We start from the raw sequence: 20,089 nt of genomic DNA, 5'->3' as shown, positions 1-20,089 counted from the left end.
AAGGCTTCATTCCACCAAGGACTGAGAGGTTTCTGGCTGCAGGAATAGCAGACAGGAGGTGTCTGCCCTGCACCTGCGCGTTTTGGGGCAGCCCAGCAGCTCTGGTGCCTTTCCCAGGGGCCATGCACGACCTTGCTCAGGCTGCGCGGGAGCTCCTCCATCCTTTGCTCACCTGAAGTTTTGCCGTTCCGGCTGCCAGGCTGCAATCGGCCACAGCATCACATGAACGATGTCAAAAGAAGGCTCCTCCAGCCTGCTCGTTCATGATCTTTAAGTGAGTCACGAGTCCTTTTGTTGTGGACTGAGATAACCATCATTTAAATTATTTATTTCCATAAAGGAGTTTGATTATCTCTTTCAGATACAGCAAGGCAGCGCCTCTATCCAAGAGACATAAATCAAACTGTAACAACACTTATCCCTATTTATTTTATCTCGGAAGCGAATGTTATACTCGCTTCTAATCCTTAAAAAGCAGAAGCAGAGACTTTTCTGCCGGCAAACCCGCGAGAGCAGCGGGAGCGGGGAGCGATTCCCTGCCCAGGTATGGGAGCAGAACAGACCGCGGTCCGATCCTCTTTCCGTGCCCTCGCTGTGCCCGCTGGGGTGTCAGTAATGACCGGACGAGCGGAACCGCGCGGTTCTCCGGCGCCGCCACCTGCCCCTCCGCGGCTCGGGGGCTGCCCGGGGTCGCAGACCGGGACCGGCACCGGGCCGGGCGGGACTTCCCGGCACGGCGGGCGGGGGCGGCGGGAGGCGCTGACACGTGGCCGCGGCCCGGCGGGGGAGGGAGCCGGCGGCGGCCGCGATGTGAGCCGGGGAGGCGGAAGGCGCTGCCCGCATGGCCGCGGGCGGCGGCGGCCGGAATGCGCCCCTGGGCAGCGGCCCCCGCGACGGCATGAGGCGGGATGGCGGCACCGAGCCCTACTGGTCCAGGTAAGGCTGGAGCCTCTCCCGCTCCCGGGAAAGCCGCTCCGCTGCTGGCTGCGCTCTCCGGGACTCCCTGCATGCCCCCGGCCGGTGCTCTCCCCGCATCCTCCTTCCCCGCAGCTCCTGGGCAAGATGCGGCTCCGGGATGGAGGGGGTCGGGCGGCCCGCAGCGCTCCCGGAGAGGGGATTTCCGAGAAGCTTGGTGCTCCCCGTCGGGCCGGGACCCTCCTGTCCCTGTCTCCGTCGCTGCCCTCCGGGAGGGACACGGTCCCACCGCCCCGGGCGGTCCCGCTGTCTCACTCCTCCCGACTGCAGCAGAGACGGTAGAAGGAAGGGGGAAGATAGGGAATTACTGTGAAAAACAGGGAGAAAAAAAACCAACTGCTGAGCTTATTTCTGGCCTGTAATCAGTGAATTAAACACAAAACCGCTATGAGGTTCTTATCGAAGTATTGCAGTGGGGATGTTTGTACTGGCCATAGTCATTCATTCATTCAGATAAAGTCTGGAAAAGGAGCTGGGCAGCAGCTAGACAGCACGAGCTGCTGTTGATGCAAAGTCATTAAAATACTTAAAATGCAGTTAAACCGCCAGTGACCACTTCCAACAGCAGGGACACAGGCAAAGGCAGGGTGATGCAGTGTTTGGAGCGGGCTGGCACACCTGGGGCGGTGCTGCTCCTCTGCCACCCTGGCAAAGTCATCCAGCACCAAGACCTCAGGATCAGCCCCTTCTCCCACCTGAGGTGGGATGAGATGATGATTCCAAAGTACCAGTGGGGCAGCTGGAATTCATGCTCAGGGGCTTTTCCAACCTGGACTCCCTGTGCTTGAGAAACCTGGCTCGGTTTCAGCTGGCCGATGTCTGGCTGCCACCGTGGCCAGCCCTGGGGCTCCCCTCTTCCCCTCGCCTTGGGGTCACACCGTGCTGACCTCGCCCTGGCAGGAGAGCAGCGGGACGGCCACAGGACAGGTGGCACCCGTGCCAATGCACAGGGACAGGAGGCCAGGGGGAGGGATTGCCCCTTCCAGCAGCAATAGCCGCTGGATAAACTGGTGTTCCTCATCCATGGCTTTCTGCAGGGGCAGCAGGCTGATGGCCGGCTCTGAGCTGCCGTCCCGAGGGGGGCTCCTCCTGCACTCAGAGATTTGGGATGTCTCATCAAATCCACGCTTAGCTTAAGAGTAACGGGGTGGGACTTAAAGAGCTCCTTTGGCACAGAGGCGCTTAACATTTGAAGATTCTTTCTCCCTAAAGCGCTTAAGAAAATTCCTTCTCTGTCTCCCCCTTGCTAACTTTTCTCTAAGTCTTGTGAAGTGGGAGTGGTGGGACCTCACACCAGATTTTCAGGAGGCAAAACTTTAGTTTATAGGCTTCTCCTCTAGGAAAAAAAAAAAAAATCAAAAAACATTTGACCAGAACGAGCTCTCCTGTTTCTCAAATCTCTTCGGAAAAAATGCAAAACATAGATTACAGTTTCCAAAACAAAAGGGATGAAAACAGCCTGTTGATGGAGACAGACATTTTAAGTGATTCTGACCATGCTAAATGCTGCTAATGATTGAGAGAATCCTGTTAATGGAAAGGAGCAGCAAGATAACCCTAAGGCACCTCAGATCATTATCTATATTGCTGTAGTTCACAGAAGCTGAGATCATGTCCCCATTGTTTAGTGTAGACACACACGTGGGCACAGCCCTTCTTTGGGGAGGTTTTATGGAGTTTTTATGGCCTAAAGTAAACTGGGCAGGTGGAGGGTGAGTAAAGGGGAGCAAAAAGGGGGAACGAGCCACCAGATCATTCGAGCAGGTTTGTCAAGTTGTATAAAGTACCTCACTGGATGAAATGGATTTTTTGGACAATTTGTGAACAGTATATGCAAATAAACAACTTTCATAGTTTTCAAGTAGTGAGTTGCTGCCATGGGGGCAAGGTGTTATCAAGTGGGGGAAGTGACATGGGTTCTCCTTTCATGCGCCAACAAAAGACATGCCAGGCAGTCTTCCAAAATCTGTCAGTGCAAGGAGAGATAAACAGTTATCTTGGCAGGTTTATTTTTCAGTCTTTGTTCATGCTGCTTCTTCTTTTGTCCTCCCTTTTTTTCAACTGGCTTTTCCTTCCTCTTCCACTCTTCTTGCCTTGTGTTTTCTCCTGCCTGCCTTTCCCAAACTTTTCCGCAGGTTTCCAGTGGCTCCATTGTCACACATCTCTTCCAAGAACAGCACTTGGGGATTTCTGTTTGGGGCTTGAAAAAGCCCTTGTGCTTATGTAGCACATCGGGACAGTTAGAGAGCATTTCTTAATGTTGATGCCAACATGCCAAAGCAGGACCCCTCGGGCAGTGGATGTGTTTAAGCATCTCTGGTTTAACTGAGGGAAGACCAAAGCAGTGAAAACAGAAATCAGTTGCTGAAGGTTGCACACAAAGCCACCAGCAGATCCAGCACAGGATGTGGGGCTCACATTTCTTTGGATGGTGCCTCCAGGAGAGAAATGCAGCATGAAAAACTCACTGTGCCATGGGAAAGCAAATGACTCCTGAAGCCACTCTGCATCTCCCAGCCTCTGGCTACACCTGAAGACAAGGGGTGATTATAAAGTTTCTTTAAGCTCCAGAGATAAAAAGAGTCCTACCCCAGCCACAGGCTGATCTCCAGTCACCTGATCTTTGCCCAGAGACAACAGTCAGTTGTTTTTTCTGAGTTCTGTCAACATGATGTTGCAGCTTTAGTTGGTTATTTGGGATATTTTTGGTGGTTGGGATTTTTGTTTTACAAGTTCCTCACCCTGGGTTTAATAGTGACCTTGCTGAGAACTTTTTTCACGTAGAAAACATAAGCAGGGCACACATTTAATTTCTGGCTGATCCATGTATGCCCTCAGATCAGCGTGCAAAGCATGCCTCTGCTTTATTATTATGTTTTCTCATCACCTCCACCTGGACTCAACAACTACTTCCAGCTCATATGAGCTGCTGAAATTTAATTTCATCTTTGCTTTTGCCGAAAGCAAGAAATGAAGAGAGGGAATAAACCCAGAGCTCTTTGCTGAACACCACTTTGTTGCCATCTGCAGCTCTGTGGAGGGAGCTTGAGCACAGGAGGCGGACAGGAAGCCAGCAGCTTTCCCAGGAAAAAAAAGCCCTGTGTCCTCTGTGCTGCTCTTGTTGGCTGCTAGTTGGATTGGGAAAAAAAAAATCCAACAACTCTCCTCTAAACCCCAAAGCTAGTTTTGACAGTGACAAATCATTAGCTTGGAGCTGGTCTACAGCATGACAAAATCTGATTGAGGAGCGGAGGGAAATTACTCCAAGCCTCTCTCTTGACAAGCATGTTAGATTTTGAAGGAGAAATTGTTGAGAAAAACAAAGAATGAGAAGTGAAAGGACTGTCAAACAGGGTTAAAAATAACAACCTGGGTATTATCTCCTGGCACAGGGGTGTCTGCATGGCTGCTGTGTTGGTGCCAGTCAGTCAGTCCTGCTTGTGGTGATTATTATAAATTAAAGCTATAGGCAGGTAAGCTGGAAAAGAGTGTTTTGGAAGGAAGATGGTTCTGGGAATAGGTGATGAGGAGGGAAGTGTTGACACACCATGGCTGACAAGTGACCAAGCACAGGGGCACCAGTGCTGGGGACATTCCCCTGGGGGGTGGCCTCGTGCCTGGGCTGTGGGTGTCCTGGGTTTGGAGCTGGTGGCGTGGCTGGGAGCTCAGGGTGGGCTCATCCCCACCCTGGGGTTCTGCCAGGGCCTGGGGAGTGCCCACTGCTGGTGGCTGGGGCAGTGAGAGGGCTGGGGGCACAGGGGGTGTCTGCACTGACGTGTTCTCCGTGCATCTCCCAGGAGCTGTTCCTGATCTCTTTTTAGAGAGGGGAGCTGAGGTAGAGATGCCCTCCCTGGGAGGTGGGCGTTGTGCTCTGCTGATGGTCCCTGTGCCCATCCTGTGCAGATCAGGAGCTGCAGTTCCCAGTTCTTCTTCCAGTTATGGAAAACACCCACAGATATTGCAGATGGCTTCTGGCCAAGAGCTGTTGCTGGGACAGGCTGTTGGTAGTCGTGCTGTCTAACACAGCTCTCTTACCACCTGAAAATACCTGGGGGTCCTGACTCGTGCCTTGGAGGGGGCTAAACTGGGATGTAATTGACAGCCTGAACTCCAGAGAGTCCATCTCAACAGTGACCTGCAGTGTCTGCCAAAGCCCTGCAGACTGGGGGAAAGGAGGGAGGCGAGTCAAGAGAAATAAAAGTTGAATAAATATTTGCTCTGTGGCATCTACTGGAGAAATTCCTCCAGCAGGAAAACACACTGCAAATAAAGATACCCTGTGCTGCTGGCTCTGCTTCCACTGCCAGACAGCTCAGCTTGCTTTTGCCCCTTTGGGCATCTCAGGCATCCTTGAAAAATCCATCCTAACCACTGTGCCCTGAGTGGGGGATCCATTCAGTTGGTGGGAGCTGGATCTCAGGGAAATCAGGGGATGCTTGGAAGCAAAGCCATTTCCACCCAGTATCCAAGGCTGCATTTGGAGGAGGAGAACCAAGGGACATCAGACAGGGCTGCTCAAAAAGCCACCCAGGAAGAGTCATTAGGGCTTGGGCTAATTATAGTCTGGGTGGTGGTTGGAGGTTTGTGAAATAGGAAGTGTTTCTAGCTGCATGGCTGCTTTGCTCAGTGAAGAAGGTCTCGGTGATGTGCAGGAGGGGATGCACCTGCAGTGCCTGTCTCTTGTGGGGAGGAGGGGATTGCACATCAGGCTGGGCACTGAGGAGCCACTGCCATCACTCAGCACCAAATCACATAATTTGGGTGGCTCCAGACGAGCTCCAGTGATTCCCTGCCAGTGGTGTGGAGGGCTGGCCCCTCTCACAGCAGTGCCTGTCACACATAGCCAGGGATCCTGGTGGGAGATGCTTGGTCTGGAGGGTGAATCAGGCGTGGTGGCACCAGTGACAGCAGTGGCTGTGATTTCCTGTGCTCTGACTTGGGCTGGTTATCTGCAGCACATTCTGTCTCCCTCCCTCATCAACAAATGAAATCTAATTTGTTAGATTTAATCTGTTACCGTTAGATTTAATCTCTTACCGCTGGTGAAGTTTCACTTTTCAGATGGCTGATGTCACCACAAAAACTTCTGTTTGGTTTGTCAGTATTCCTTAGCTTTAGAAGGAGGGTTTTAATTCCTGTCTTTGTGCTAGTCCAGGTTCCTCCCGTGTAACCTCTGCTGTTGTTGTTTTGCACTGAGCAGAACGTTGAGTCATCTGCAGCCTCTGTGATAACTATAATTAGGAGAAAATGCATTTACAAAGCTCTTTCCTGTGATGCAAGCACGTCATTGTCCTTGCAGGGAAATCATTCCTGCCATGCTTCCAGGTGGGTGTGAGCAGCTTCTGATTACATTTGACACTCATACTCTTTGCATGGATTTTCCTAGCTGGATGTGCTGCCTACAGAGGAAGTGGTAGTCTGAAGCCATCATTATATTCTCCACTTGTTGTGAGCATAATCCCTACTGATGTAATTAAACATAAAGGAAGAGAATATAGAATGGAGTAGTAGTCAAAGAGAACATTGAGAGTGTGTCGTACACCCAGAGATTTATTTAGTACTTTGGAATAAAAATAAAAGTCAAGAGAAAAATATATCCCTAACATCAGTTGGAGAGGAGGCTTCTTGAGAGAAATGGAGTAAAGAATCCTTGAGATGCTCAGGTCTTTTTCTCTCCCTGTTACACCTTGCAGAGTTATACATGGTTTAGGATAAAGGAAAAATTGTTGATCTGGTAATAAAATGCTGCTGTGCTTATCAGGATAACTGCAGGTTATTCTGAACACACCAGAATGACTGGAGAGACAGAGCTCAGCCCCACTCCAGTGAAAACTCATAAAAGTGACCCTTTGCTGCAAGGGAAAAGTACAATTTAGGAAACTATCTTGGTGGCTAAATAATAGAAAATACCTCCACACATTACTAGCTGCTGTGCTTTACTCGGTCACCTCGATTGTTGCAAGTTCAATAGATCAAATTTATCAGTGCTGTGCTCTTGGAGATAACAGAGATTATGGCCCTGGACTGGCAGCAGCCCATTTGGGCAGGGCAGGCAGGAGTTGTGCCTGGAAGCATCCCATCCCTGAGGGTTCTCTGGGAGCTTTTCCATGGCTGGTTATCCCCACCTGCCCTCTGCCTTTGGTGGGGGATTTATACCCAAAAACTCCTGTCATGTTGTCCTGCTGGGGTTTCTCTGACCCAGACAAGCAGTGTCCTGGAGCCTTTGATTTCCCTGTGCTTTTCTGTGGCAAGCTGGAGTCAGTGGAGCCACTGTTCCTGGAACTGGCTGGGGCTGCTGATTAAAAACCAACCCACCTTTGGTTTTGCAGCAAATGGAGACGTGATTGAAGATAACTTCCTCTCAGGGTAAGCCCAGGAGGGGCTCTGAGAGCATTTCCCAGCTAGTTGAAATGACTGAGGCAGGTCAACCCCTGGTTACTCATTCCTCCAGCAAAGAGACGTGAGGTTTGCCAGTTCCTGAGTTATTTTGTGCACTCGTGCTTGTGCACAGTAACAACAGTTCCAACCCTCTAAACACCAACTGAAACACTTCCAGTTCCTCCTGCCAGAGGTTAGCCCTTAGCTGCTTATCTGCCTTGTCAGAAAACAGCAATAAATCCATCTCCAGCAGGTTCACCTGCCCTCCTGTTCTGCTTTTCATTGTTCCTTCACCTCCCCACTGTGAGGGCCCATTTACACCTTTATAAATGGGTTTGTGCTGTGTGGGATTAACCCACATTTATCATCATTCCAGGACAGAGAAATCAGCTCTGTGTTTGATGTAAAAGGTGACCCGGGTTGTTTCCCACATGGAGGATGGGTGTGTTCAGCAGGGTGGAAAGCCCAGAGGTTACTGCCCTGGTACAGTGAATTCCCCTGGAGCAGAGTCTGTTAGCTCAGTGCTTTGTGCTCTTGGCCTCTGGGCAGAGAAAGAATCAAATACAAATCGTACCAGTAGTGGGTGTTCTTCCTCAGCTTTCAACTCTGTAATTCACTGGCAAAGGGGGGAACCCAAAGTGGCATGGCTGAGGGAAGGCAGAGGGATTTACCTACACCTGGGCCTGACATTTGCAGCAAAATGTGTTTGTTTGCTTGAGGCTGAGAATTCACACACCAGAAATATATTTTCTGTTAACATATTTTCACTCTTATTATCTAAAATTTCTTATCTGTCCAGACTTAATTTTTTTGCTTATCTCTCTGAGCTCTTCAGGCCCGTCAGGTTTTGTCTCTCTGAGGAATTCCTGCATATCCCTCCTTTTTAGGAGGTAACACACAGATCACTTCCCCTAAGGAATGTAGACATGCCAAATGACTAACGTTTGCTACCAAGAGGTGTGTCTCATGCAGGTGCTTCCAACCTCATGCCCGACCTTTCCTTTGTTTCCCTTATCATTTAAAGAACAGTTTCTTTTTTAGAGGGAAAAAAAGCAAACCAGCTTCCTTCTTGCCTTTCCCTCCATCCACAGCCAGTGATGTCCAAGCAGCCCGTTCCACCTTGCAGCCTGTGGACAGAGATTTGCTGCTGGAGCCCCACAGTGTTTGGGATGAGGTTGGCATCGTTCCTAAAAGCCAGCAGATGGGATGCACTCTGTGTCAGCACCGCTGTGCCCCGGGGAGTTGTGCTGACCTTCATTTTATCGAGGCAGACTCAGCTTGCTGTGGAAACCCAGGGCACTGGGAGTATTTCTCTGTCTGCCCTGGGGTGCCCTGACCCCCAGGGGAGCACTGACTCTGACCCTCATTCATGGAGAAAGTTTCCTAAACTTCAAGATAGACTAGAATCGACTAAAGTGTGAAGTAGATTGTAGAGAGTAGTGTAGGTGTATTACTTAGGTGAGAATTTAGGTTTTGGGATTTTTAGTATGTTGTGGGTGGAAGCAAGATGGAGGGCACAGGGTGTCATCCTGGGTTTCTTCTTCATGCTTCTTCTTCCTCCTTCTTCATGGATTTGGGTGGTATTTTGTAATTGGGTGGAAAAATCCGCATTGCGGGCTTTTAGGGATCAGTTATTGGGTTAAAAGGGGAAATAATCTAGGTGTCAGTTCTCAGTTGGATAGTTTAGCTTTAAAAGACCTTGTAACAAGAGATTGTTGGCCATTTTTGCGGTGCTTCTCCAGTGCGCTGAGCCTGGTGTGGACAGTGTGAAAAACTTTAGATAATAACAAACAAGAACCTGAAGACCGAAAAAAATCCAGTGGGTCTCTCTTTCCTGACACAAAACCACCCCAGGAGGGTCTCCCCCGACGGGGGAGCCCCCTGGGAGGGCCCAGCCTGTGACCCAGAAGTTGAGGAATTGACAATAGGGTGCCCCGGCAGCTTGCAAAGCCAAGGCGACCCCTCAATCCTGGCTGTGCACAGACCCAGGGGGCCCAGCATCCCCCTGCCCTTTCCCACCTTCCTCTCCCTCCCTGCAGGCCTGAATCCCGCCTGTGGACGGCGATGCTGCTGCTGGGGACGTGCCTGCTCTACTGTGCCCGTGTCACCGTGCCCATCTGCGCCGTGGCCCTCAGCTCCTACTTCGACTGGGACAAGAAGCAGTTCGGCGTCGTGCTCAGCAGCTTCTTCTGGGGCTACTGCTTGACACAGATTGTTGGAGGACACATCAGCGATCAGTACTGGAAATTATCCTCATGTGTTCTTGGTTTAATGATGCTTGGCTTGTTTTTGACGCCTCAGTTCCAGACTCCAGCAATGTGCTGGAGGGTTTAGTGTGTCCATGGGGAGAAGCTCTGGCTGAGAAGGGATGTGGGTACTTTAGACTGGCCATGTAGAAGCTGTGGATATCATCCCTCAAGATTCTAGGATTCTGTGAATACAGCTTTTTTGATTTGATTGCACAGATGATCTTTGTTTTCAGTTCAGCACTTCCAGTCCCTCTGCCCTATATTCTCTTGCAGTCTTTTCTCAAGCAAGTCCCCATACACTGTTTCCATCACGTTTAGAAAAACTGTCTCCATTGTGTCATATGAATTAAAAAGTAAACAATTTCCCCAGCTGGCTGTAAGGATCTGAGTCATTACCTGCTTGAGTCCCTTTCTCCAGCCAATCTATTCTTAGTGAGAGAGCTTTTCCATGAAATCTTTTGTGAGGAGCACATGCCTGGAAGGGATGCATTATCTGTGCAGTGCACTTTGCTATTTAATTAGGGTCCTTAAGAGTTTGCAAGAAAACACCCGGAGAAACCCGAATGGTAAAAGGCAGAGCTGAGGATTGCAAAAGAGCAAATAGAAAACCATCACTGGTTAAGAGAAGCAGAATGGTGGCAGCAGTTGGGCTTCCCCTCCACCAGCATCACAGAGTTGAGTGGCCCAGTGCTGTGAGATCTCTGGGATCAGTTGGATAGGCAGTGCTGGCAGGAGCTGGGAAGGGAAAAGGTCAAATTTACTCCCCAGGGGCCAAGAGAAGAACAGGTTTGACCAAAAGGTTGCTCTTAAAAACAGGTTAAACTGGGAAGGGCACTTGAGTCTGGATTGGAGCACTTTGCCCTTTTGCCCTCCTGTCTTTGATAATGTGTTTTCTGTCTTCCAGAATAGGAGGTGAGAAAGTCCTCCTCCTTTCAGCATCAGCCTGGGGGTTCCTCACAGTCCTCACCCCGATGCTCACCCACATCACTTCAGCCCATCTGGTTTTTATGACCTCCTCCAGGTTCCTCATGGGGCTGCTGCAAGGTGAGACCCCTGTCCTGAGCGTGTCAGTGTGTCTGTCTGTCCAGGGGCTTCCTTGCACAGAGGCTCAGGTGCAGCACATTGAGGTGCATGTCTCTTGGTTTGCAGTGCATGAACCCTTCCCATGGGTGTCTGGGCAATTCTCTGCCTCAAAGCAGCCTCCACATCCAGAACTTCCATGGGAAAAACCAGTGGCAATTCTAGAGAAAGTCACTGACAAGTCATTTCCCTGTAGAAATCTCTCTGCCAGACAAGGGCTGCTGGCTTTGGAAATCATCTCTGGTCATGTTTGGTTTTCCACATTTTAAAACTCCTTCAAAACACTTGGAGAAAAGTAGCTCTTGCCAAAACTTCTGGATAATTTGGAGTGATTTTCCTTCCTTCTTGCCCACTGCAGCACTGGGAAGTGCATTGGCACTGATGGATTTACAGTAGCACTGGTGATGCTGAAAGGGGATTACGGAGAAGGCACAAAAACCCTTTGATGGTGATGGATCCACTCAGTTTATTTTATATCCCTGTTTTGAATTCACCAAAGGTTTTGCTGCTGTGTCTCAGTGTTTTGCTCACTCTGGATCTCTTAACTTTGCTTTTGTTTTGCTTAACTGCTCCCTGCCTTGCTCCTGTTTCTCTCAGGGGTGTACTTCCCATCCCTGGCCAGCCTGCTGTCCCAGAGGGTCCGGGAGAGCGAGCGAGCCTTCACCTACAGCACAGTGGGGACTGGATCACAGTTTGGGTGAGTTCAAAGGCTCTGAGCAGCCAGTGACAGTCTCTGGACATCCTGTCTGATGAAATGCCATGAAATAGTTGGAGGCAAAACTCACAGCCCAAAGTACATGTGGATTCACGGGTCCTCGAGGACTCCTGCTGCAGCTGAGGAAGCCTCAGGCAGTTGCTGTCCTGCCTGCCAAGGATTTATGTATTGTTTTCTCTTTCTTTTCAAACCAGACTTTGAAGACTGTTTGCAACATTTAATTACTATGGAAAACAGCCTAATTCAGTAGGAAGAACAAGGGTCAGCCTGACACTGGTCACCTGTCCTCTCTGATAGATGGGAAGAATAGAGCTTCTCCATCTCTGCTGATCTCCATCAGAATTTCCTTTCTAAATGGAAAGGTTGCTTAAAAGCCGAATAGAAATATCAGTGTGTTGAATCACTTAGTTTTCCAGTGTTCTCATTTCTCCTGCTGCTTCACACATTCTCTGGGATACTGCACATCAGCAACCTCCTTTTCTTTCCCCAATGACCATTTTTCAGTGAGGGGCAGGTGAGGGTGAGGTCCCTTTGGGACTTCTGCCACTGAGGATCTGGCCTGAGATGCCACTCAAGGTACAGGACAGGTTGCAGAGCCATGGTGGGACTGGTGGCAGCACCCAGAATGTAGTGACTGAGAAATTCTCCTCTGTGAGGGTGGGCAGGCCCTGGCACAGGGTGCCCAGAGAAGCTGTGGCTGTCCCATCCCTGGAAGTGTCCTAGACCAGTTTGGATGGGGTTTGGAGCAACCTGGGATAGTGGAAGGTGTCTGCTTGTGGCAGGGGTAGAACAAGATGAGCTTTAAGATCCCTTCCAACCCAAGTAATTTTAGGATTCTGTGGTTCAGTGACAGCAGTGTTGACCCCAGGGAGAGTCTCCCATTGATGTGCTCAGTCTGAGCTCTCAGCCAGGCCAGTAAATCTGAGTGCTTTCCCTTGCAGAACGCTGCTGATTGGTGGTGCAGGATCTCTCCTCCTGGACTGGTACGGCTGGGAAAGTGTTTTCTACTTCTCTGGTTTGCTCACTTTGCTCTGGGTTTATTGCACCTGCAAATACCTCCTGAGTGAGAAAGGTGAGTCCAGCTGCATCCCTGGGGATGGCAGTGCTCCCAGGGATCTGGGAACTAAGTTATTCCTCTCCATTATTTTCTGCAAATCCTGTATTTCCAAGATTGTGCCTGGTTTCACACAAAGGCCTTTTGCTCAGATGTGTTCTGTAACCTGTGTCTCACCCAAGATCACCAACCCAAAAACCTGGATTTGAGCTCTTGCAATGCTGATTTCCTGTTTCAAGTCCCATGCTGGATTATATCATTGCTGAGAGCCTGATCTGGCTCCTCAGTACTCTTTAAGCATCAGTGAAAACACAAAACAGAGCATGATCTTCAAAGTGGATTAAGCTAAAGCAGGACAAGATACTTACTCCAAACTAAGAGCATCTACACACAGAGCTTTTAAAAACCAGTTAATCCACAATATCTCTTCCCAAATAACTGCCTGGGAGTAATTCCACATATGGACAAACCATTACACCTGGCTACAGCATTATTAGGGTGAGCGTGGTATGTAGGAGCCCAGCTCACTGGGAGCTGGGTGTGTGCCTGGTGCTGCACAGAATCCAAACCCAATCCCTACCAAGGGACTTTTGTTAAATTATAAAAGAGATATAACACATGGGTGAAGGTGGCTGGATGGGGAGGGGTGTGGAAAAAGTTTGGTCAGTGTAGCAAGGTGTTTCCATAAGCATTGAACACTGGTAGAGCCAAAAAACCAAGGGCTAGAAGGAGATTAAAAGTGGTTATACAGCAGTGCCCCAGGGCTGCCGCCAGCTGCACAGGTAATTACTGACCACAGCTTCCTTTTTTTCCCTGCAGAACTCACCATCCCCATGAACTATTTAACCAGAGGCCTCTCGGTACCCAAGCAGACCAAAGTTCCCTGGAAGCAGCTGTTCAGGAAGGCACCGATCTGGTAGGCAGCTGCATGCACTGCCCAGGCTGGGAGCATCCCCTCTTTTCTCCTCTCTGGGCTTATTTCTTCTGCCTCTGTGGTTTTTGTCCACTTATTACGTATATTTGAGAAGCAGAACCAGTTTTCTAATTCCTTCAGTATAAATTGAAAGGTAAGCTTGGCAAAGGTGGTTTATGTTCTGTCCACAGGACTGTCAGGCTCGAATGTTACTGGCAGATCTTCCCAGGCTGTTCCCCCTGGATGAGTCCTGTGCTCCTCCAGAGTGATATTTTTCCAGGGGTCTTGTTAGAAAAGCTGATTGTAATGTGCTCCTAACAAGTGCTGCTCAGGGGCACTGGGTGGCATGGACTGTGTTCTCATTGCTGGCAAACATCTTTTTAATGGCCATTTTGCCTTTGGGATGCTGCAGTGGGTACTGAAGCCCATCCAAGCGTGTTCCCAAGGGCTGTTTTAAGGAGGAGAGGAGGAGGAGGATGATGGGGCTGCAGGGCAGCAAACCCATTCCAGCTTTGAATAACAATGGAGCTGATAACAAATCCCTAGAAAACCCTAAACTACACCTCTAGAAGCATGAGGGCTCTTGCAGGGCTGGAAGGGACCGGTGGGAAATGCAGTGGCATAATTAGCACTTCAATTAACCTCGCTTGGCCCCGGGGCTGTGCGGTGGGGCAGCAAAGAACCAGCTGCAAGGAGAAAGCTGAAAATCAGCTGGAGCTGAAAATCTGTGACAAAAATCTCAGGAAGCCGAAAGGAGTAGCTCTCCATGACAAAAATCTCAGGATAGAGAGCTGAGATCTTAGGATCTCAGCTGACATCTTAGTGCCCTTTCCCAGGCAGCATGACCTGTCACTGCTGATTGTTTCCTCTCAGCTGTGTATTTTCAGGGCTGTCATCATCGCTCAGCTCTCCACGGCCAGCACGTTCTTCACTCTGCTCTCCTGGCTGCCGACTTTCTTTAAGGAAACTTTTCCCGACTCCAAGGTGGGTTGGCTCCGAAGCAGAAGCATTGCAGTTCAGAGGAGGCCAAAAGGGGGTGGAGAGGAGGAAGATGATGGCAGAGGGATTTGGTGAGAGCAGCCTGGGAGGTTTCTCTGTTGGATTTGGAGCTGTGGCACCTCTGCTCCTACTTTTGGAGATCTCTCCAGCTTGCAGTTGCTTGTTTAGGGATGCTCAAGGGTGAAGGGAAGAGCAGGTTATATTGGGTTTTAGACTGCTTTTCTTCTGAAGAAAAGATAATTTTTCAACTACCACAAAGATCATGACATTATCCTGTTGCAAATAACCACCATTCACTCCTAATTTTTTTACAGGGTTTTTAAGTGGACTAACATTGCACAGCTCAGGCCTGCCTGTGAAAATGATAATTACCATTAATAGCAATAATGTGTACTTCAAAAATACTACAAAATCTTCCCTCTCCTCTGCACAAATGATACTCCCATTTTTCAGAAAGCCAGGCAGTACTGATCTGGGCTGAGAGCTGGTATTTTCATCTTGTTCTCAGAAACTCTGCCTCCTCCACAATGGCTCTGTTAGCTTTTTACAATTTCCAGAGCTGCTTACAAATGCCTTTTCATATTACATATGTAAAGCTCTTTATGGCACACTTGATATTTATATTAAAATCATGTGTTAAACCAGCAAACATATTGTTGTGACAAGATCTGTGCACCTCGAGTAATGTGCTTGTGCAGCAGTAATTTACCATCTGTTAAGCATTATATCATGGTGCCCTTATGTAAGATGCTCTATAGAGTGCTCCCGCAGCTGATAATCGTTTTGTGCTGTTTAAAACGGGCTGAGGCTGCTTGATTTTAAAGGATGGCTGATAATCCCTAATGTGGGTAACCTGTGTCACCTGCTGGCCAAAATCCCTTGCTGCAGGTGAGCTGGGCAGCTGCCTGTGGCCACCTGAGTGAAGGTGATGGAGGGTTTGGCTCAGGGTGATGGGCTGTGGGATGAGACAGATTTGGGATTGATGTGCTGAGCTGCTGTTTACAGACAGCAGAAGCACCACCCCACAGAGCCCATGGACTAGCATTGTCAAAATTGACCAAGACCCAAATTTCAAAGGCATGGAAAGATGCAGGTGGACCCTGGTGTGATTTCCAGGAGCATCTTTAACAGGGTTATTCAAAACCAAGATCACTCAGCCCTCCCACACATCCCAAAGCCAGACAGGAAGGGGAGATGCCCCCACAGGGTGATGGGCTCTGAGCAAAGGGGGAGATGCTGGGGGTGATGGGTGCATGGATGGATGAGTAGGTTCAACCAGCTGAGATGAAATCCAGCCCAGCCCACACTGATTTCAGCTCCTGTGGGATCTGGGCACCAAAGTGCCCCGAGCAGCTGTAATCCAGCTGACCACTAATCGTCTGTGATTACAGCTGCAGCTCACTTAATTGAAAATGGGCCCAAGGATGTTGCTACACATAATGTTACCTAATCCTGCCATTAGAAAATCCAGCTCTGCTCCCTCAGCCTCACACAGTAATGCTGCTAATGAGCTGGAAGCTGCTGGAAATTTTGCCAGCAGCTTTGCTGGGGACCCACAGGAAGCCCACACTGAGCTTTCCAGGGCTCTGTGGCTGCCCACCACATCATCTTACTGAGCAGTAAACTTTGCCACGTTTAATCCCTCTTTCCCAGAGTTTTCTGCCTCTCTTTTGGATGCAGCATTGCTGGGAGGAAGGAAAGACCACAAATCTACAAATGCCACAGGCTGTGATGCACCTACTCCCTCACAGAGCTTGGAGTGGGGCACAGTGCAGCTGAGAGCTGGCTCTGCAGTGGGGGTACAGGTGCTGCCACAAGTCCTGAGTGCTTCAGTCCTGAGTGCTTCGTTATTTCTCTTTTCTACAGGTACCACAGACTGTCAAAATATTAGCAAACAAACTTGGCTCTGACGACAAATCTCTCTTGATTTTCACTTCTTTTCAGGGTTGGGTGTTTAATGTAGTGCCCTGGCTGGTTGCAATTCCGACGAGCTTGTTCAGTGGATTTCTGTCTGATCATTTAATTAGTCAAGGTGAGAGCTCTTTATGGCTTTTCCTCAGCTCTTATGTGATGTGGGAAGAGGACCTGGGTGGGAGGAGGAGGGCTCGTTGGTAGGGAGGAGACCTAGCAAATAAGCAATGTGAGGTTCTGATATAAAAGCAGAATAAATCTCCAGTGTCCAAATCCCATTGGTGTGTTTGGGGCTCCCTTTGATCTCATTCATAATATCCACCTGGAGATGAAATCTGGGCATCTGAAATCTACTTACGTTGTAGTTTCCTGACTGGGCAACAAGGTGAGCTGTGCTTAACTCCAAGTTAAGTTAAGTTAACTCCCAAGTGTCTCTTTGTTCTCCAGGGTACAGAACCATCACCATTCGTAAGTTCATGCAGGTAAGAGAGCTGGAGCTGTGGGAGAGGTACCTGAGTTACCTTGCATGGAGCTGGATTGGGGGTTATAGATGGAAACAGGAGAGATTTTCTGCCTTTGCTCATTAATTGGTGGTCAGGATGTGTGAAAGGAAGTCCAGAGGAAAACCCTGGCTGAGGAACAGAGCCTGGATTAATGGCAGCATCGAGCACAGTGAGTGCTCTGAAGGTGTTTTCTTTCACAACCTGTCCCTGGTGATTCCAAATGACCCCTTAGGTACTGAGGAAGTAGCAATACAAGAGTGAGCAGAAATAGAAATGCTGGGTGAGAACACAGTGTCTCTGATCTGCAGCATCACATCCCTCTGGACAGACCTCTGACACAGAAGGACATTGAGGGGGGTAGAAGGAGGAGCACAGGGTGCACACAAACTCATGCCATTGGAAAAGGGAACAGTTTGTTCGTGGCAGGAGTTGCTTTCTCCTTGCAGAAAACGTGCTGTGGTGTTTAATTTTCCCTTTTTTCCAGGTCATTGGCTCTGGTGTCTCAAGCATTTTTGCCTTGTGCCTGGGCCAGACCTCCAGTTTCTGCAAAGCAATAGTGTTTGCCTCAGCCTCTGTTGGACTGCAGACCTTTAACCACAGGTGAGGAGAGCCATGGGGACAGTGGCCCTCAGCTCCCCTGCACATGTGGCATTTTGGGGTCTCAGAGGAGGCTGCCTCTGTCCTAACCATGAGAACAGGAATTGGCACTTGCCTGAGCATTGTGTTTGGGCCCTGTGAGGCTGGTGGAGTTTGGAAGTAATCCAGCAAACCTCTAGCATGGAAGGGCTTGGACCAGCCAGGAGGAGGGAGATGGAGTAGGAGGGGAATTGCATTGTGGCTCCTCTGAACACTTTGAGTTGGATTATTTTCCTTCTGATACTCACCTGCTTTACTCTCAGCTTCTCCTGCCAGTGCCATTTCTTGTCTAAGAGCTTTCCTTGTGTCTGACAAAGCAAGCTGTGTAAATGATGGAAAAGCAGTCGTGTTCCATTCAAACAGCCATTTATCTCCCCCTCTGTCTCTCACCAGTGGCATTTCAGTAAACGTGCAGGACCTGGCCCCCTCGTGTGCTGGCTTGCTCTTTGGTAAGGATTCTGTGGGGTTTCTGTGCTGGAGAGGTGGCATCTCTTGGGGGGACGTGGTCACCAGCATCAGGGTTTGAGCAGGGGCAGCTCTGGGCAGTGTCTGCTCTGTGTGTGCCCTCTCAGCTTCCTTCTGTGACAAACCTGCCAGTGCTGGGGACAGGTGACACCACCAAGGTGCCTTTGTGTGTCTCAGGTGCTCTGCTGCACCCAGGGGTGGCTGGGGCTGTGCCAGTGCTCTCTGTCTGTTGTTCAGACAAGCTGTGGCTGCTCTTCCCTGGAGGTGTCCAAGGCTGGACAGGGCTTGGAGCAGGGCTAGTGGAAGGTGTCCCTGCCCGTGGCAGGAGGATGGGATGAGCTGAGCTTTAGGGTTCATCCCTGCTCAAACCAGTCAGTGATTCCACGATCACAAAGGCATTTTGTCCAGCATGCAGACCGGGGGTTGGTGGCAGCTGTGATGAAGCCACTCCTGTCTGTGGGTTTTCACAATTTCTTTTCACACCTTTTCTCTCCAGGGGTTGCAAATACAGGTGGAGCCCTCCTAGGTAAGGTACATTCCTGCAGCTCCTCCTCTCCTGGGGAGCCCTCTCCCTGCAGAGGGCAGGATCCAGCCCAGAGCCTTTGCATGTTTCTCTTCCCTCTTCTCTGCAGGTGTCATTTGTGTGTACCTGGCTGGATACCTGATTGAGACCACTGGCTCCTGGATTTCTGTTTTCAACCTGGTGGCTGCTGTGAACAGCATTGGGCTCTGCACATTCCTCCTATTTGGGGAGGCCCAGAGGGTGGACACAGACTCTGTGTACGTGGATCTTTAGAGATGATCCCAAGAAGCAGCTGAAGGACAGGAGAGTGTCACATCTATGGATCATTCTTGCACAAGTGCCAAAGAACATTTTTTTTTTTTTTAGGTGTTTTAACAAGACATTGGGCTCTGCACATTCCTCCTATTTGGGGAGGCCCAGAGGGTGGACACAGACTCTGTGTACGTGGATCTTTAGAGATGATCCCAAGAAGCAGCTGAAGGACAGGAGAGTGTCACATCTATGGATCATTCTTGCACAAGTGCCAAAGAACTTTTTTTTTTTTTTTTTTTTTTGGTGTTTTAACAAGAAAAAATATGCTGAAATCAAGTACATAATGGGTCTGGATAAAACCCACGGGAGAAAAGAAATTTAGAGTTCATTTTTTTGCTCAGGGCTGTAGCTGGTGGCTTGCAGAGCCATCCAGCTCAACATCTCCAGTGAGGATATGGTCTGTGGGACCAGTTTGTCCCAGTTTGTGTCTTGTGGACAAATATCCTTGTGGCCAAAGCAGCTGACCTGGCCTGTCTCCCAAGGCTGCTGTGGTTCCATGCCCTCTTGAGGGGAGCTGCTTCTCCATGTGGGAGTGGAGCTCCCATGCTCTGCTGTCCTGGGACCACCTGGCTCTGGGGCTGCTGTGCCACCAGGTGTCCTTGAGGTGTGACAGGAACGTCCCCACGAGTACCTCTGCCCTTAACCCCCACGTGTGCCTTCGTTCTGCAGCAGGTGCCAGCCAGGTTGCCAGGGCTGGGAGGTGAATTCCAGGCTCCCCTTCCGGGGATGTGTGGCTGGGTGCGTGCCCAGGGCCATGGGGCTGTGTCAGTGCTGCTGTCACAGAGCTGGGAGAGGGCTCCAAGCCAAGCCTGGCTTTGCTCAAGAGCCCAAGGTGTCCCTTCTCTCCCTGGTGGCTTCACCCCAGCCCTGAGCCCAGGTGGCCCAGCTCCAGCATGAGAGCAGAGCTGAGCTGTCCCCGGGGTCAGGCTTAGCTGGGCTGACCTTGCAGTGCAGCAAGAGCCGAGGAATCCCTCTGGAGCTGCTTTGTGAAATGCTGTGAATGTATGGGAGGAACTGGTCACACTCTCTGCTGTGGATCTACAACTCCCAAATGCTTTCTGCATGATTAGATGTGTCCTCCACGTGCTCTCAAAGCACTGAGGGAGACTTTCCAAAGAGCTTGGCATGGGCAGGTTTTGTTTCTGTGTTAAGCATAAATCAAATTTCTGCACTGGGCATCCACGGGGATGTGGATCCCTGTGGTTCCCTGTGTCAGAGGGAAATACTTGGCTGTAGACTCCTCTGAGCTTGAATGTCTTAAAGTTATTTATAAATATTTTAAAATTTAAGCACCAAATCCTATATTTTATGTACTTGAGGCCTGATTCTGCATGCTTGTTTTGAGTGGTACTGCCACCAAATCCAGCACTATTTCT

General features: G+C 49.7%; 1 protein-coding gene across 3 annotated transcripts; it reads left to right on the top strand.

Annotated features, from left to right (window-relative positions):
* Positions 1-799: 799 nt before the first annotated feature.
* On the top strand, positions 800-18,916 carry SLC17A9 (solute carrier family 17 member 9). 3 transcript variants are annotated; one of them, XM_041478577.1, is made up of 14 exons: positions 800-936; positions 9,393-9,590; positions 10,507-10,646; positions 11,280-11,379; positions 12,339-12,469; positions 13,271-13,367; positions 14,252-14,348; positions 16,308-16,395; positions 16,722-16,756; positions 17,262-17,377; positions 17,807-17,862; positions 18,375-18,404; positions 18,511-18,599; positions 18,783-18,916. In XM_041478577.1, the coding sequence occupies exons 1-14, from the start codon at positions 842-844 to the stop codon at positions 18,855-18,857; spliced, it is 1,347 nt and encodes a 448-aa protein (XP_041334511.1). In that variant the 5' UTR covers positions 800-841; the 3' UTR covers positions 18,858-18,916. The 3 variants fall into 3 exon arrangements, with proteins under 3 accessions (XP_041334511.1, XP_041334510.1, XP_041334512.1); XM_041478576.1 differs by lacking the exon at positions 18,783-18,916 and having other exon boundaries at positions 18,511-18,775; XM_041478578.1 differs by lacking the exons at positions 17,807-17,862; positions 18,375-18,404; positions 18,511-18,599; positions 18,783-18,916 and adding an exon at positions 17,677-17,747.
* Positions 18,917-20,089: the final 1,173 nt, after the last annotated feature.

The sequence above is a fragment of the Pyrgilauda ruficollis genome, unplaced genomic scaffold (assembly GCF_017590135.1).
Source record: "Pyrgilauda ruficollis isolate IOZ18807 unplaced genomic scaffold, ASM1759013v1 scaffold45, whole genome shotgun sequence".
Lineage (NCBI taxonomy): Eukaryota > Metazoa > Chordata > Aves > Passeriformes > Passeridae > Pyrgilauda > Pyrgilauda ruficollis.
This window is presented reverse-complemented; position numbering and strand designations above follow the sequence as displayed.